This window comes from Mixophyes fleayi, chromosome 6 (assembly GCF_038048845.1).
Source record: "Mixophyes fleayi isolate aMixFle1 chromosome 6, aMixFle1.hap1, whole genome shotgun sequence".
Taxonomy (NCBI): domain Eukaryota; kingdom Metazoa; phylum Chordata; class Amphibia; order Anura; family Limnodynastidae; genus Mixophyes; species Mixophyes fleayi.
The window spans coordinates 87,468,743-87,484,690 of NC_134407.1; the positions used below are offsets into that span (position 1 = coordinate 87,468,743).

The 15,948-nt window shown below is 41.5% G+C and overlaps 1 protein-coding gene across 2 annotated transcripts in view; it reads left to right on the plus strand.

Annotated features, from left to right (window-relative positions):
- The first annotated feature begins 8,921 nt into the window (after positions 1-8,921).
- WAPL (WAPL cohesin release factor) overlaps positions 8,922-15,948 on the plus strand; it is a 97,928-nt gene continuing 90,901 nt past the window's right edge. The window contains exons 1-2 of one of the 2 annotated variants that reach the window (XM_075217025.1): positions 8,922-9,203; positions 12,868-13,409. In XM_075217025.1, the coding sequence (XP_075073126.1) occupies positions 12,890-13,409 (520 nt within the window). In that variant the 5' untranslated portion in view covers positions 8,922-9,203; positions 12,868-12,889. The remainder of the gene's footprint in view (positions 9,204-12,867; positions 13,410-15,948) is intronic. The other variant, XM_075217026.1, reaches the window with a different exon arrangement.

Genomic DNA, 15,948 nt, shown 5'->3' on the forward strand with positions numbered 1-15,948 from the left:
AAATTGGTAGAATTTCGTAAAGGTATGGACCGAGGACCAGGTGGGTGCTCTGCACAGCTGGTCCGCCGTGGCTCCCTTACGAGCCGTCCAAGACACCCCAACCGACCGGGTAGAATGGGCAACAATACGTTTCGGCACAGGGAGATTAATACTTTGGACATAAGCCTCCCTGATAGTCAGGGTAAGCCATCTGGCAATAGTTTGCTTAGATGCTGGCCATCCCCGTTTGGAAAAGTCAAACAACACAAATAGAGACTCTGTCTTACGTATCTTTGCAGATCTCTTAACATATATACGTAATGTGCTCACTACGTCCAAATATTTATTTGTCTTTGTTCTTCTGTTTGGTTCTTGTCCAGCAACCACCAGCTGAGGACCTACCTCCTCTACTGGTACCTCAAGCACGGGAATGCTCCTCTGGGATGGAACCCTGCCCAGGGTAAGGGCGCGAAAGATGTCACCATCGTTCCCAGCAGCTTCAAAGACCTGGCTACTGACAGCCTCTTGTCTGACAGGATCCTGCCTGTCCACTCCATCTAGGACCTCAACTTGTCCTGTGGAGACAACCTTCTGCTGCGTACCAAGTCCCTCACTAGTCTCAAGAAACTCATTCTTAGACAAGGGATTCTCTGTGACCCTTTCAGACTCTAGAAGTTCGGTCCTAGACTGAACAACTCGTCTAGCCTTAGCACCCTGAATGGGTGTGACTAAACCTTTTCCCTTACTGGAAATTCTAAGCCTGTATAGCTTCGTCTGAACGAAGCAAATCGACAGCCCTGAGCTCTTTCTGATTTGACAGAAGCCAGCGAGGTAATTTTTTCCAAAACCTGAGGTGAGCTGGTTCCATGAATTCTATCACGATATTCTGGACCTACTCGTCTACCGAGGACCCTGTCTGCTGCCGGGCAAACCAAAGCAGCCGTCCTCCCACCCCACCCTCTGGAACCAGAGGTGGGTGGTAGTCATGCCGCTGGTCTATCCGGCAGCTTGGCGGAAGAAGCTCTCCATGCCACGGGGCAAAGGATGACCTTCCCCTACGGGACTGTCTCCTGGATTCCACGGCCCCTGGATCGGTAGTCTGGCCTCTGCCAGACCCGCCCCCATAAGGAGGCTGTCTGAAAGAACTAAACCTAGGCCTAGCCCTAGGTCTTGGAGTATTTACAGGCAAGGACGTCTTCTTGCCCCCATAAGCCTGTAAAATCCAAGAGTCTAATTCTGGACCAAATAACATCCCACCCGTATACGGGATGGATTCTAATGATCGTTTAGACTCTGAATCCGCATTCCAAGAAGGCCGAGAAGATCGACTTCAGCAGGGATTCTAATTTCTTGTCAGTCGCGTCCTGTAAGGTCGCTGACCCTGGTACAGGTAGTGTAGTCTGACGAACCAATCTTGCCAAAGGTGTATCTACCTTTGCCACCTGTTCCCAACGGGTCATATCCTCCTCCTGAAGGGGATACAATACGCCAAACTTCCTTGGCATAGAGAACCTTTTATCTGGATATTTCCAAGAGGCCTCTACAATATCCCTCAACTCAACTGAGGGAGGGAACCTCACCACCTGCTTAGAAGCCTTCTTAAAGAGGGAGCGGTCCAAAGACTTCGTCTCCTCTACTTCAGCAAACCCCAGGGTCTGACGAACTGCTCTTACCAGATCGTCCATACCCTGGTGCCTAGAGTTTCCGTCTGACTCTATAATGGACACATCTGAATCGTCCAACAATTCCCCCTCCTCCTCTGAGGAACTCTCAGAGTCTGACACTGACCACAGCGCTTTAGCTGTTTGTCTACGTCTTTTAACACTACGCTTGTGACTGGGGTTCTCCAGTAGATGGGTAAGCCGGTCCAGGCTTTTAGCCACCGCTGACCAACCCACCTCTCCCATCTGGGAAACCCCCGGGAGGGCTGGGGAGGGAAATACACCGACCCCTGGGGAAAATGACTCCTCTGTCATTCCTACTGTTATACCCTGAGAAACCACAGATGTAGCTGGGATCTCAACTGGTTTAGAAAACAGATTTACAAGGGTATTAACCCCCTGTGTTAAGGCAGCCGCCCACTCAGGAGGATCTACCGTTATGGTGGAGGTGTCTATAGGCTGTTTCACAGGAGCCACAGTGCAGGCTGCACAGAGCCCCCCCTGATCCAGCCGTTCACTTGTTAGTTTAACATTACATTTTGAACAGACATTATGTTTGGTACGTGTTGTTTTGCTTTTATCTGCCATCACAAGACAGTTCTCTCAACACCTCATAGTCTTATAATACACATGCATATACAGAAGAAACAAAGTGATACTTAGCGTGGAAGATATGTGTCAACAGTGCACTTCTCTTCAAATGACTGCTACAACTGTCCTCCTTTTGAAGCTTGACGCCAAAAAAGGGATCTTCTACGTGCTTACTCAGCAGGGGGGGGGGAGCAGTGTTCCTCAAACACATTCCCCTTCCACTGGCTCTCCTTCTGTGTTGTTTACCTTAACAGCGTTTTGCCCTTTCTCTTATATTAGGGGAAAACCTGTTAGAATGTGTTCCCCGCTAGCGCTACTCAAAGTGCGCCATCCTCAAGAATTCACTGCCATCCCCGTGGGAGGAGGAACTTGGTATACTCCAGCTGGCTTCCGGGGAACCTCAGCAGTAAAGGCGCTCTCTGCCTAATGGTAGCGCCCGTCCTGCATCAGCGGGGAGAGTCTCTTGCCGACTGCTTCCCGCTGTGAGAAGCGCTTCTTTCCTCTCTGTCAGCGAGGCCGCTCCCCCCCCCCCCCCCAGACAGGCGCTTCTCCCAAGAGTCAGCTCCGTTTGCACGGAGCCTCTCGCCACTGTCAAAAGAAAAAAACTGCAAAAGAAAACGAAAAAAACCTATAACCAGTGAACCCTGTTCACTGTCTCTCTTGGAGCTCTTCAGGTGCAACCTTCTTCCAAGGGCACCCAATTCAAACTGAGGTATGTGGGGAATTGGCGGGGGTTATATGCTGTCAGCTGAAAAAAGTTAACTCTTTGGGTGCCAGACTCCTCCCCCCGACTCAACCCTATGGTTAAGGAGTGTCCCCCAGAAGGATGAAAGAAAAATAGCCTTTTGTGCAGAGAGAAAAAATGTCAAGAGTATGAATCCAGATGTAATTGCTGACAGACAGCTAGTTGTACCTCAAACCTATAGGGAAGGGTTGCTGAAAGTAGCCCATGAGATACCCCTAGTAGTACACTTGGGTGTTGCCAGAACTAAAGCTTGTTTAGTACATAATTTTTACTGGCCTGGCATGCTGACATAGCCAAGTACTGTCGCTCATGCCATGTGTGCAAGGTTGTTGGGAAATCTGGTGATGTGGGGAGGGCCGCTCTCATTCCCTTGCCTGCCAATCATATCAGAACCTTTTGAAAGGGTTGCTGTGGATATTGTGGGTCCCCTAGCCATTCCCAGTAGCTCAGGAAAGAGTACATTCTGACTGTAGTGGATTATGCTACTAGGTACCCAGAAGCACTAGCTCTCTCCTCCATTCGCTCAGACAAGGTAGCTGATGCCCTTATAACTATTTTCTCCAGGGTGGGGTTTCCAAAAGAAATGATAACTGATCAAGATACCCAGTTCATGTCTAACCTCATGCAGAGTCTTTGTTAAAAGATGCAGGTGAATCATTTAATTACTTCCCCGTATCACCTGCAAACCAACGGGCTGTGCAAACGCCTTAATGGCACCCTAAAACAAATGCTTAGGATTTTTGTGGAGTCGCAGGGAAGAGACTGGGAGAGGTTCGTGCCCCACCTCCTCTTTGCATACCACGAGGTACTGCAATGGATCCACTGGCTTCTCACCCTTTGAACTCCTGTATGGGTGCAGGGTGCGCGGCCCATTAGATTTGATAAGGGAAGAGTGGGAAGGGAAATTGATCATTCCAAAAAAGTCAGTAGTACACTATGTAGTGCAGTTCAGGGAAAAATTGCAATCCTTAATGGAGATGGCACAGAGCAACCTGAGAGCTGCGCAAGCAAAGCAGAAGCTGTGGTATGACCGCAATGCGATAGAACGCATATTTGAGGTGGGGCAAAAGGTTCAGATTCTGATGCGGCAGATCAAGTTGCAGGCTGCCTGGGAGGCCCCCTACATCATAGTACAGCACATTAATGATGTCAATTATGTAGTGGAAAAAGATGAGGGCCGAAAGAGGCAGAAGGTGTATCACATCAACATGCTCAAAGCTTATCATGACAGGGCATCTTGTGTATTAGCTGTATGTAGCTTTTCTGAGAGTGATCAGGAGTCTGAGCCCTTGGTGGATTTAATAGCTGTTGCTAGAGAGGAGGGTACTATTGGGGACTGATTTGGGAAGGATGCACGTTGCTTATATAAATGAAAGTGATGTAATTTCCGATGCACTGGTGCAAACTAACCTTAATCTTTCTAATGTGAACTCTGCTGACCAGCATAAAATAAGAGCAAAAATATAACAGATGCTCAATGAAGTGTAAAGCTGTTTGACGATCAATTAGAGCAGCTCGTGGACACACTAAGGCCTTTTCAGTCTCATTTCACAGGGAAACCTGGAAAAACACACTTAGGTACACACCATGTAGACACAGGCAACCAGACCCCCCTAAGACAGCCAGCATATCATAATTCCCCAGAAGTGCTTCAAGTCATTAAAAGGGAGATGAGATGCTGTAGCTAGAGGTAATTCAAAAGTCTTGCAGTTCTTGGGCTGCCCCGGTGGTACTGGTCCCCAAGAAATGTGCGGGCACCCGATTCTGTGTAGACTATAGGAGGTTGAATGACGCCAGTGTTTGATGTTTATCCTATGCCTAGGATAGATGAACTACTAGATCAGTTTGCCTAGGCACGCTACATCACTATCATGGATCTCAGTAGAGGGTACTGGCAGATCGCATTGTCACCATAGACAGGTGAGAGGTCCGCATTTATCACCCCATTTGGGCTGTTTGAGTTTTTGGCCATGCCCTTTCGAATGAAAAATGCCCCTGTGTCCTTCCAGCACCTGGTCAATGACCTGCTAGAGGGCCAGGAGAGACATGCGGTTGCCTACCTGGAAGACATTTCGGTGTTCATCCAGACCTGGAAGGAGCACTTGATCCATCTGAATAGTGTGTTAGGCCAATTACTGAGGCAGGTCTGACAATCAAGCCAGAGAAGTGCCAGCTTGGCATGCATGAAGTGCAGTACTTGGGGCACGATATAGGGGGAGGTACCCTCTGCCCAGAGCCAGGCAAGGTAGAGGCTATTACAGCGTGGCCAATTCCTAACACGAAAAAGCATGTCATGTCTTGCTTAGGTACAGCTGGGTATTATCGAAAATATCTGCGACTACATTCCAGTCTGAATCCTTACGCAATTGCTCGAATACACACTTACTGTACATTGCAATGTTAGACCACTTCCCTCCCCAGTCACGCCTCTTCAGTTGTAGAAAGCCGCAAGTACCAATGAGATGTAGATCTCAGTAGCAGCAGAATAGAGAAAAACTGTTAAAATATGTAATAATTTTATTAAAACATATATCCCCAATGAGAACATAATTACGAACAAGCAGGCATGTGATTTAATCTCTTAAAGATCTACTGAGATTTGTAAGGAATTGCATCACAAGATACCTGTTAGAGGCCTGATTGTATTTATACTACGCGAGTGTGATACCATGTCAGTGGTTCCCAAACTGTGTGCCAAGTGCCGCAGCGTGCCGTGGCCAGGGCTGGTGGTAAGCAATGTGGGGGACTACTTGGTAATTATTTTGGCTTAGGGGTGCCTTGAAAAAATTATTGAGACCCTAAGTGTGCCTTGATCTGAGAAAGTTTGGGATCCACTGCCATATGTGTTATAAGAGGAATTTTACTTGTAATACAGATCTTCACTATACACACTTGTTTTCTTTTATCTGAGATTCATCGATTCAAGGTCTGCTTGATAATACTGGATTGGACACAAGTTTGTACTTTTTTTTGGACACTATATTTTATTTATTGTCACTTTGTATTTTGATAATGTTTTTCTGTAGTGTTTAGTGCCATTGCTATTCACATAGGGAAAGTGGTTCCTTATCTCTTCTAAGGAAGCTGCCCAGTAGTGTGGGCGCCTATGAACAACACACTTTTGTATTTTATTTCACTCTGTGAGTCATCACAGTGCTAAAAAATGAAAAGATACGCTATGCAAACATGCATACTCTGAATCAGACCAGAAGTCTCAATTCCTGTAGAAACTAACAACAGCTCTGCAAAGTCCTTTGGTCCTGTAACATGACAAACTTCATCTTTGTCGGTTATCATTTTCTTTATCAATTACAAACATCTTTGGTTTAAATTGGAGAGCTCAAAAATGAATTACATTTACAATGCTGGGTATGCATTGTCTGGCTTATCATAATCGTGAGATCGATAGGGAAAAGAAAATTGTTGCTTACAAAGCATCTTTCTGTGTTGCCTTTCTCAATCTTCCCTATTAGTCTTGTCTCCACTTTTGAAGCACAGTATTGCCCTTGTCACTCTTGATTTCTGCCCTCTGTCACATACCTATACAGACTACATGGAACTTTCCAATAAAAATCAGGCAGACAAGCCATCACCCCAACAACCCCTGCCTAATTGCTTGAGTGCCCCGAACTTAAATTAGTTATGGACAGCTCAATTCCGTGTCGGAACCAGAACTCTACGTGCAGGTACATTTTACTGCGCTTGCATGGTGTGGCAAGGTGCATATTTGTGGGCCTCAGTTGGACTTACTCTAAATCAGGCCCAAAACGTTTCCATGATGATTCATTACTTGACTTTTATTCTTTTTTTATTCCCCAGTCTCCTCATTCCTTAATAGATCAAATCACCTGATGTTATACCACATGTTCCTCTACAACAAAAATCACCCATAGTATTTTCACAATGGAAAGAGGTTATCTGAAAAAGTAATTTAAAGAATACTTTTTTATTTAATACAATTGCTACTGCAAGCTTATTCCATGGTGATAAAACTATGGAACAAGCTCCCAGCAGCAGCGAATTAAATAAAAGGGATGGCCAAATTTGTATGCAGTATTTTGGCTATTTACAGTATTTAACTTTGTCAGTGTCTTTGGCTGCATCAATTTTGCAATATTTACCCCAGACAACGAAAAAATATTCACTGATTATTACGATCCTTATTTGTTTGTATAATTTTTTACTTTATTCAATATTTCAAATATTAGTATGCCCAACAGTATGTGCTCAAATCTCTGCAATGTCACATACTCAATCACAGACTGTGTTTAACATACTAATAAGGCAAATCAGAGTTGATGAGGTCTCAGTCCCGCAAGACTGCCTGTTTCCCAAGTCTTACTTGCTGCCTGGATTCCCACACACACCAACCCAACATATCTCCGTCAATCTGGGGACATTTCAAGGGACACGCCCCTACCTAAGAGAAACCATTTAAATCAGAGAGTATCCTTGCAAACATCTGATCAACTCTGACTAGATTGACTTGTAGGTTCTTTTCTGCCATTATATATTATATGCAGTTCTATGTTTTCTATGAATCTATTAATGTTATCATTTTGTGAATATGTTCATGTGTTTAAAAAAAGAAAAAAATTATGAAATACTGTATATTATAGGACTATAGTACAGTCATGGCCAAAAGTTTTGAGAATGACACATGTATTGGTTTTCACAAAGTTTGCTGCTTCAGTGTTTTTAGACCTGTTTGTCAGAAGTTGCTATGATATACTGAAGTAAAGTTACAGGGTTGGGTACGCTTTAACGGTGCGGAAAATTCTGGCACCGAGGAGTCCTCCACTTAAAATCCGAATCTGTGAAAAAACGATTTAAATATAAGCAGACTTACCTTCATACTGACGCTGTAGATCTCCGATCGCAGCAGGATGCTGACCGTAAGTTATTCTGACTAATACGGTGTCTGTCAGTAGACTTTCACGTCATTGCACCCTCTATCACTTTTAATTTAAAGCGGCAATGTCCGGACCCCGGAAGGTTAAGTGTTTAAACACTTAACCCGACATTGCCAGCACATCTATGTTAACGAGAGAATCACTGACCCGATGTCCACTGGTCCTTTTGTGGCAGGGCTGAAATGCAGTGGAAATGTTGTTTTTTTGGATAAAGTTCATTGTCATGGCAAAGAGACACTTTGAAATTAATTGCAATTCATCTGATCACTCTTCATGACATTCTGGAGTATATGCAAATTGCCATCATAAAAACTGAGGCAGCAGACTTTGTGAAAATAATATCTGTGTCATTCTCAAAACTTTTGGCCATGACTGAACGTTACAGAACACAGAAATTAGAACATACTCAGATTTAATTTTCTCTAAGGTTAACATTTCATTTAACTTTTTATATATTTTTTTTTATGTGCAAACTCCACAATGTCTACACATTTTAGATGTTAGAAGAAAAACAAATTAACCCCCCAAAAATTGTATTTTTCCCAAAATATATTTAATCTGCCTCATGTAAAATGGTGAATTAGCTATATATGCCTTCTTTAACATTTTTGTAGTTACAATTAGCAGAGCACTAACATTTCCATTTGACAACTATAACTGCTGCATCTTCAATTTATACAAATCACTTACATACTTGCTTTAGTTGGAGGCAAAGGGCTGAGCTAGGGAAGCTAGTAAGGTAAGCAACCTCTGGCTCCCCAGCTGTCGAGAAACTATAAATCCCAGAACTACTTGGAACGATAGTAGTCTTGTAACATCTAGCGAGCCACGGGTTGCTGCACTTTCCTACAGTTAACAAAATTCAAATAGAGACACATAACATGCTACAGAATTGACTAATGTGTTTCAAAAACAAAAACAATAAAAAAAAACTACTTGTCCCAGCATGCACTGCAACTTCCGTGTTTGTGATCCAGACGCCGTACTCCTTCGTGCTTCTGAATCCGTCACTGAGGTTCAACGCCCTCATACGCGCCTGCCCAGTGTTCGTTGCTGGTTAATGGCTTAGTAAACCGCCCGGTGATTGGCTGGCCGGGTGCTGTGTGAGCGTAGTGACGGAAGGGGGGCAAATGGCGGAGGGATGTTCCCGGGCCCTGTTTAAATAATAACTGCCGGAGATTTCATCTCAGTTTTCCGTACTGTATTTGTGGTCTGGTCCGCAGTGGGCGAGTGGAGCTGCGGCTGCTGGTGACACCGGGCGTCGGTGGAGTGGAGGAGGCCGAGCTCTGCGAGGAGCCCAGGGGATTAGAGCGTGTGAGTTTTTCCCTGGAGGGTTAGAGGGGGTAGGGACCGCATGCCTGGCGGCTGGCTACACTGTCCCTTACAGTCCTGTCACTCTCGCCCAGCGCTTTGGGGCCTAGCTCTCCCGGCTATTTAGGGCCGAGTTTCTGGGAAGTTTGCTCAGCTGAATGGGGCCTGCGGGAGACAGCAGGAAACTTTACAGCGGCCTTGGGATTAACTTCAGGGGTTTTCAGTGTTTATATACTTCCTTCATATGACAGCACCCCCAAAACTAGTAGTCCACTGTAGAAAGAATAATCGTTTCCAATACTGGAACAGTGTCCACGTTTACACCGTAGGTTTTGATACAGCTTTGGGTATCATTTTAAAATCCGAAATGGTGGGTTGTTTACAGTCCCCAGATTCATCACATTTGTTTGTAGAAAGACGGGCATACAGAATAAATGAAACACTGTTTTATCTATCACATATCTTTATTTATGATATGGTCTGTCTGGTGAAATGAAAACAATCATTTATGTTTTGCCTTAGACAAACATTTATGTTGGTGATTTTGTAAATAAATGTGAGCAATGTTTTCTATGTGTTTTTGATTATTCTTGGTAGCTGGGATTTCTAACAGCTACGGTAGAAAACCTTGTAGGAATGAATTTTATGTGATTGTGATGTTTCTATGAAATGTAGTCTGTTACTGAAATGTGGATGGAGAGACGTATGTGCCATTTTGGCTACTTAGGATCTGGAAAAAAACTATAGCTATTTAGATTTTTTTCTGTCTTTTTTTCTGCCCATATAGTATGCAATCTTAATGATGAGACAATCATCTCTTTTTTTTTTTTTTTCTTTTTTTTTTTTTTAATAAACCATTTTGAGCTGTTGCAGTACTGTTTTGCAGTTAATGTAATATGTTTTTAAAGCAAAGGCCTTCCAATAGATTACACTGTGGTCTATGCTATACTAAATGAGCTATTTCTCTGCTTCATTGCCTGAGTTGTATTATACTGACTGATTGGGTAGCTTTGCAACGTTCATGTGTAACATTTTTGAATGCTGCCCTTATCATTAATGCTTACAGTTTCTGTTCTACACAGTTTAGGCATTATATATATATATATATATATATATATATATATATATATATATATATATATATATTGCACATTTTCTTATTACAGTTCTAACGCACCCATGTGTATGCCGCTTATTTGGCATTTTAAAATGGTGCCTGAATGGGGAAGTGGCTGCATGGACCAATAGGAAGCCAGTGCGTGTGGCTTTGTATTGGTCTTTTGAGCCATATGCTTCTCCACACCGTCCCCGTTTTTGGTGGGGTTTTGAGACAAATTAAAGATCCTGGGGAGAAAGGCTGCATGGAGCAGCCTTTGGGTCTGTAATAAGGGAAACTGAGGATAGTAATTTTTCACCCTACATAGGAATGCAGTCTTAAAAATACACCATTGCAAAAGCTTTTCATTCTACCTAACATGCCTTTTTGTGATAAGCAAGTAACAGAAAATGGAGGCACCCAAAAAAAAAACACTTTATATGATATTGGGACACCACATGTGACCAGTATAGTATGAATGTAAGTTCCATAGCATTGAGTCTACTAATGTCTGGAATTGCGTAGGGTGATGAAGCACCATTCTGACTCAAGTAAGTTACTAATGTCTATTTGGGAAAACTCGGAGGTATTGTTTCAGAAAATCAAATAAATGCTCCTTTAGTTTTAGACCTGTTGTCTGAGGAGGCCAAAAGATATGGATAACGTAAGTATCTATCATGCTCCTCAAACCATTCGGTCATCCCTCGTGACCTATTGATGGGGGGCCTTGTCATCATGAAAGACACTCCTCTCGTTAGGAAAGAATGCTGAAATATAGGCTAAAGATGACTCTTACCATTAAGTTGGGATTACTTTGACCTTGCCTTTTAAACTGAATAATTACAACTGAATATTCAAAGAAATTTTTTAGATCCACTCTAAACTGATGGAAACAAGCACTCAGGGCTGCAGAGTTCCTTACATATGTTCCACACTTGTCTATTTGTTAAGAGCATGACTAAGGATGATTCATCTGACCATATAATCTTCCACTGCTGGGTAGTGCATTATCTGTTCTCTTTTACCATTGAGCTCTAGTGTCCCACATTGAAACTTGCCTGTTATGTCCCCTTACACTTTAAATTAATGCACAAATATCACAATCCTGGAGTAAGCGATTTCTCCCACAGTTGCCCTATGCTCATGATTTTCCTTAGAATTTCTTGCTGGCATCACCTTTGCTTGTAAAACATTAGCAATTTGACAGTCTTGGTCATTCATGCTCCTGCCAAACTTGGCCCAACTATGAGTCCTCTTTCAGAGTTACTCCTTTTCCAATCATTCTAGCCATCTATAAGAAAAAGCAAAAATTCTTAGGTGGTTTATTTTTCATCTTAATATACGCTAACAATTTCAATTTGAAATGAGCAATGTTCACATATGACTGTAGCAATAAACCACAATAATTCCACAGATTTTATTATAGCCTGATGTATGAAAAGCAAACCCTGGTTTTCAGGTGGAATGTACATGTAGTTAAAAAAAATAAAAATAAAAAAAAACTATAGACGACCTGGGTAAATAAGGGACTCAAAGCATATTCAAAGCAAGAGCTTCCACGCAGCTCTGGCTTATGCATTAATAAGCAAATAACATCCCAGCATGATCACGGGGTCAAGTATAAAATTGCTGACTGTCTTGGCTACCTATAATTATGGCTGGAAAAGGAGTAACTTTGAAAGAGGGCTCATAGTTGGGCCACGTTTGGCAGGAGCATGAATGACCAAGACTGTCAAACTGCTAATGTTTTACAAGCAAAGGTGATGCCAGCAAGAAATTCTAAGGAAAATCATCATGTCCACTCTGTGTGTATGTGTGCATGTTGATGTAACTAGTGAGCAAGGATATATGTTTTCGCTGGCTTCAGAAAGGGGGGACGGGGGACGACTTGGTTTTATTTGTAACGTTTCCTGGCTAAAAGCTGGGACGTTAGTTGTCGGCTTTGGGTCAGCCCCACCGTGGTGTGCTTAATCGGGTTTACCTATTTATTTGTTGTGCACATTATTGTTCTTGTAGAGTGGGTCAAACTGGTGAAACATTTTCCTGACACATGAATCTGTATTTGCATATTTCTTATATTCTTTTTGATCTTGATTGGAATTTTATATCCTGAGATTTTTCACCTTTTCGTGATTACATTTTTGTTTTTGTCTTCTGCCAGTTTCACAAGTATAGTAAAGTAATTTTTTTTTATATTCCTTTGTTTTTTGTTTCCAATGGAAATGCTTTGCTATGTACTGGTGATCTGAGTGCTATGAACGGAATCCCTTAGTTTATGTGTTGGCATGTGTCCGCGGCCATGAGGATTTGACCTAAAAAAATGGTCTTGGTTAAAGAGCCATGCTGCAGCAGGATGACAAGTAGTTAAGCAATGTGTAATGTTCTTCTCCACCATAATATTTGCCTTTGTCCGCATTCAGAGGATGTTGCAAAAACTTAGTTTAAATGAACTTTTGATTAATATTGGTTTGTGCTTTGAAATCTATCTGGGGTTACTTGATGGTGATTAAAATTATCAATAGTGTCTGTTAAAACCTATGTTAAAAATAATTATGCTATGTTTTCTTACAGAGAATATGAAACTGGCTTCAACATGACATCAAGATTTGGGAAAACATATAGCCGCAAGGGTGGAAATGGTAACTCCAAGTTTGATGAAGTTTTTTCCAACAAACGAACAACTCTCAGTACAAAATGGGGAGAGACCACATTTGTGGCCAAAGTAAGTCAGAAGAGACAGAATCATAAACCAGAAGTCACAGATATCCCGAAGAGACCTAGAGTTGATGATGATGATGATGATGACCTTACAGAGGATCCATTTGGTTTCGATAGTGATGAGGAGTCAAAGCCAATTTCCTCAAAAAATGTCACACAGCCTAAGAGCACAGCTCAACTCCCTTCAGAGCGTCTGGGATTATCTGGATCTGAGAACTTCAGTCCAGTACTGGAAACAAATAGCAAAACAGATCATACCATCTCTGCGGAAACAACAGTGTCATACAAGTTTATTTCTTTTGACAGCACATTGCATGGATTGAAAGAAAAAAATGCTAACAAGCTCATTGAAGATGGTAAAAGGCTGCACAGTTCGCCTAAGAAAAATATCACAGGTATTTAGCGTTGTATAGATAAATTATCTTTCCTTTACATTGGTGAGGGAAGTCAAAAAACAACTTGCCGTTATGTAATGGGATGTCTGTGCATGTTACTTTTTTTCTTCTTTTTTTAATATTGGATCAATTTGTATTTTAACGTTTTAAAGAGAAACTTAATCATTTTTTTTCTCTAATGTATAATAACATTGGGAACAGCTCAACTTTCTTCTGTTTGCTTTGTGCTTTCCTCTTTCTTTGCAGACTGTGGTGAATGTTGTAAATTGAGTTAACAAAAATCAACTCGCTCTATTTCTAATTTTGATTGTTGGCTAAGCAACCCATGAATTGGTGTTGACACATGGTTTGGGTTTGAATTTCTCGTGTATTTCTTATTCATTTTTTTGCCAATCATTTAAAGTGTTTTTACTCTCAGATTGGGTGGTAAAGTGGACTAGAGGCTGCACTTAGCCTTGTGCTCTTGGAATACATGCAATTGGCTTTACTGCTTTTAATCTTATTGGATGTCCTTGCATACAAAAATGTATGCTGCTAAGTAAGCCTTGAGTTGGCAAACCATCTTGGAGTGCGCCATGGCCCAAATGTAGCATGCACTCCTGTTCATCCCTTCTCTGCTTCTTAATGTAATTGCAAGTTGGTTAAAGGGTTAGTTTGAAAAATAACAAAAGCACTTATGATCATGCTTGTTTCCTTTATATTTTGCCAGGCTATGTGGATCATCTTTACCTGTGCCATATCCTTTGTGTGTTTATATCCCCCTTCATAGATACATTGCAGTCTAGAAAAATCTGGTAATGGATCCCGTAACTCAAAATGCATTTTACTCTAAAGGACCACTAGTCCTAAAATGCAAATGTCCTTATATAAAATAGCTACTAACAATGTTTACAAATATATTAAAGTGACAACTCCCACAAATGTCAATAACTTTGTGATTTCCCTTAGTGGGAACCCTTCTTTACAACATGACTGAAAACTGTGCCAGTGTTTAGCGTCAGAGTGGGTGTTTTGAGTGGGAGTGAAATTAGAAACTGCAATAGATTAGTTCGCCTGCTCACACCCTCTCTCCCTTGCCATTTCAAAATAGTGAATAAATATATATTCTGGGCCAGTATTATGGAACCAGCAAAGTCCAGGAAAAACTGCTGCATGAAGAAGCTCAGGCCTCTGGCCAGTGGAGTCACCAAATTAGAGAAATTGATGTGGAAAAGCAGCTTTAAAGTTCCCATGACATTACAAAACTTGTTTGACAATTTAATTACATTTGTTAAGCGACTGAGTGCAAATGGTCTGTCAGCCATATTCTGCAAGATGTTGATAAAAGTTTAATAAAGTGAATGACAGAAAATATACCTCCCAGCCGACATAATTGCCTAATTCAAGATATTTTCCGTTCTAAATGGCTCTTAAACCTTTTATGTAGTAGATTTAAAAAAGGAAAAAAAAAACAAAACTTGTATTTTAGGGTTCGTCAGTGGTAATATATGAATATATTTGCAATAAAGTTGTACAGTAAGTATCAGATTTTTTCTCTCTCCAATATGAACAGCAAACATGTTTTTAAAGCACACAGGTTTTCAAAGACAGAAATGACAGAACAATTGTTTGTAAATGAGGGTTATTTTCTGAAATTGTTCAAAGATAAAAAAATCTTAACAATCAGTAATTAGATTTCATTCCATACTCCAAGTTAGACTATGAAATCATAGTGTGGTTGCAATGGCTTTAGTGCAGAGTTGCACTTTTAAGAAATGTTGGTAAATAGCTTTCAATGTTTAATATGTTTGGTTCACTCCCACCTATCCACCCTTCATGTTTCAAATACAAAAATAACACTTTTAAGTTTAGTTGCTCTTTATCTCCTTAAGAGCATGGAATTGTGTGTGTTAAGAAACCCCTAATTCTGAAGTACAAAATTCTACAATACAAGAGCTACTTCCAACATTGACAGATCAGACACAGTATTAAAACCACTGACAAATGAAGTGAATAAAAGTATCTCGCAGCAAGTGAACAATCAGTCCTTGATGTTGATGTGTTGAAAGCAGGAAAAATGGGCAATTGTAAGGACCAAGCGACTTTGATAAGGGCCAAATTGTGATGGCTAGATAGCTGGGTCAGAGCATCTCCAAAATGGCAGACCTTGTAGTTTTTCCCAGTGTGCAGTGGTTAGTACCTAACAAAAGTGTTCAAAGGAAGGGCAACCAGAGATAGGGTCATGGGCGCCCAAGGTTCATTGATGTATATGGGGAGCCAAAGTTAGTCTGTCTGGTTCAATCCCACAGAAGAGTTATCTATTGTAGCACAAATTACTGAAAAAGTTAATGCTGGCTATGGTCGAAAGTTTCATACTAAAAGGAACAGAAGTTTGTGTACCATGGACAATCAATGGCTTCCAAGCATATCCCAATCATTTAATACATAAAATTTCCATTTGTACTTTATTGATATACGTTAAAAAGTGGAATGTTCAAGTATTTACTCCACTACACTTGTTTTCTAGTGAAATATTAAAAAAAGTTGTTTGCAATTTTAA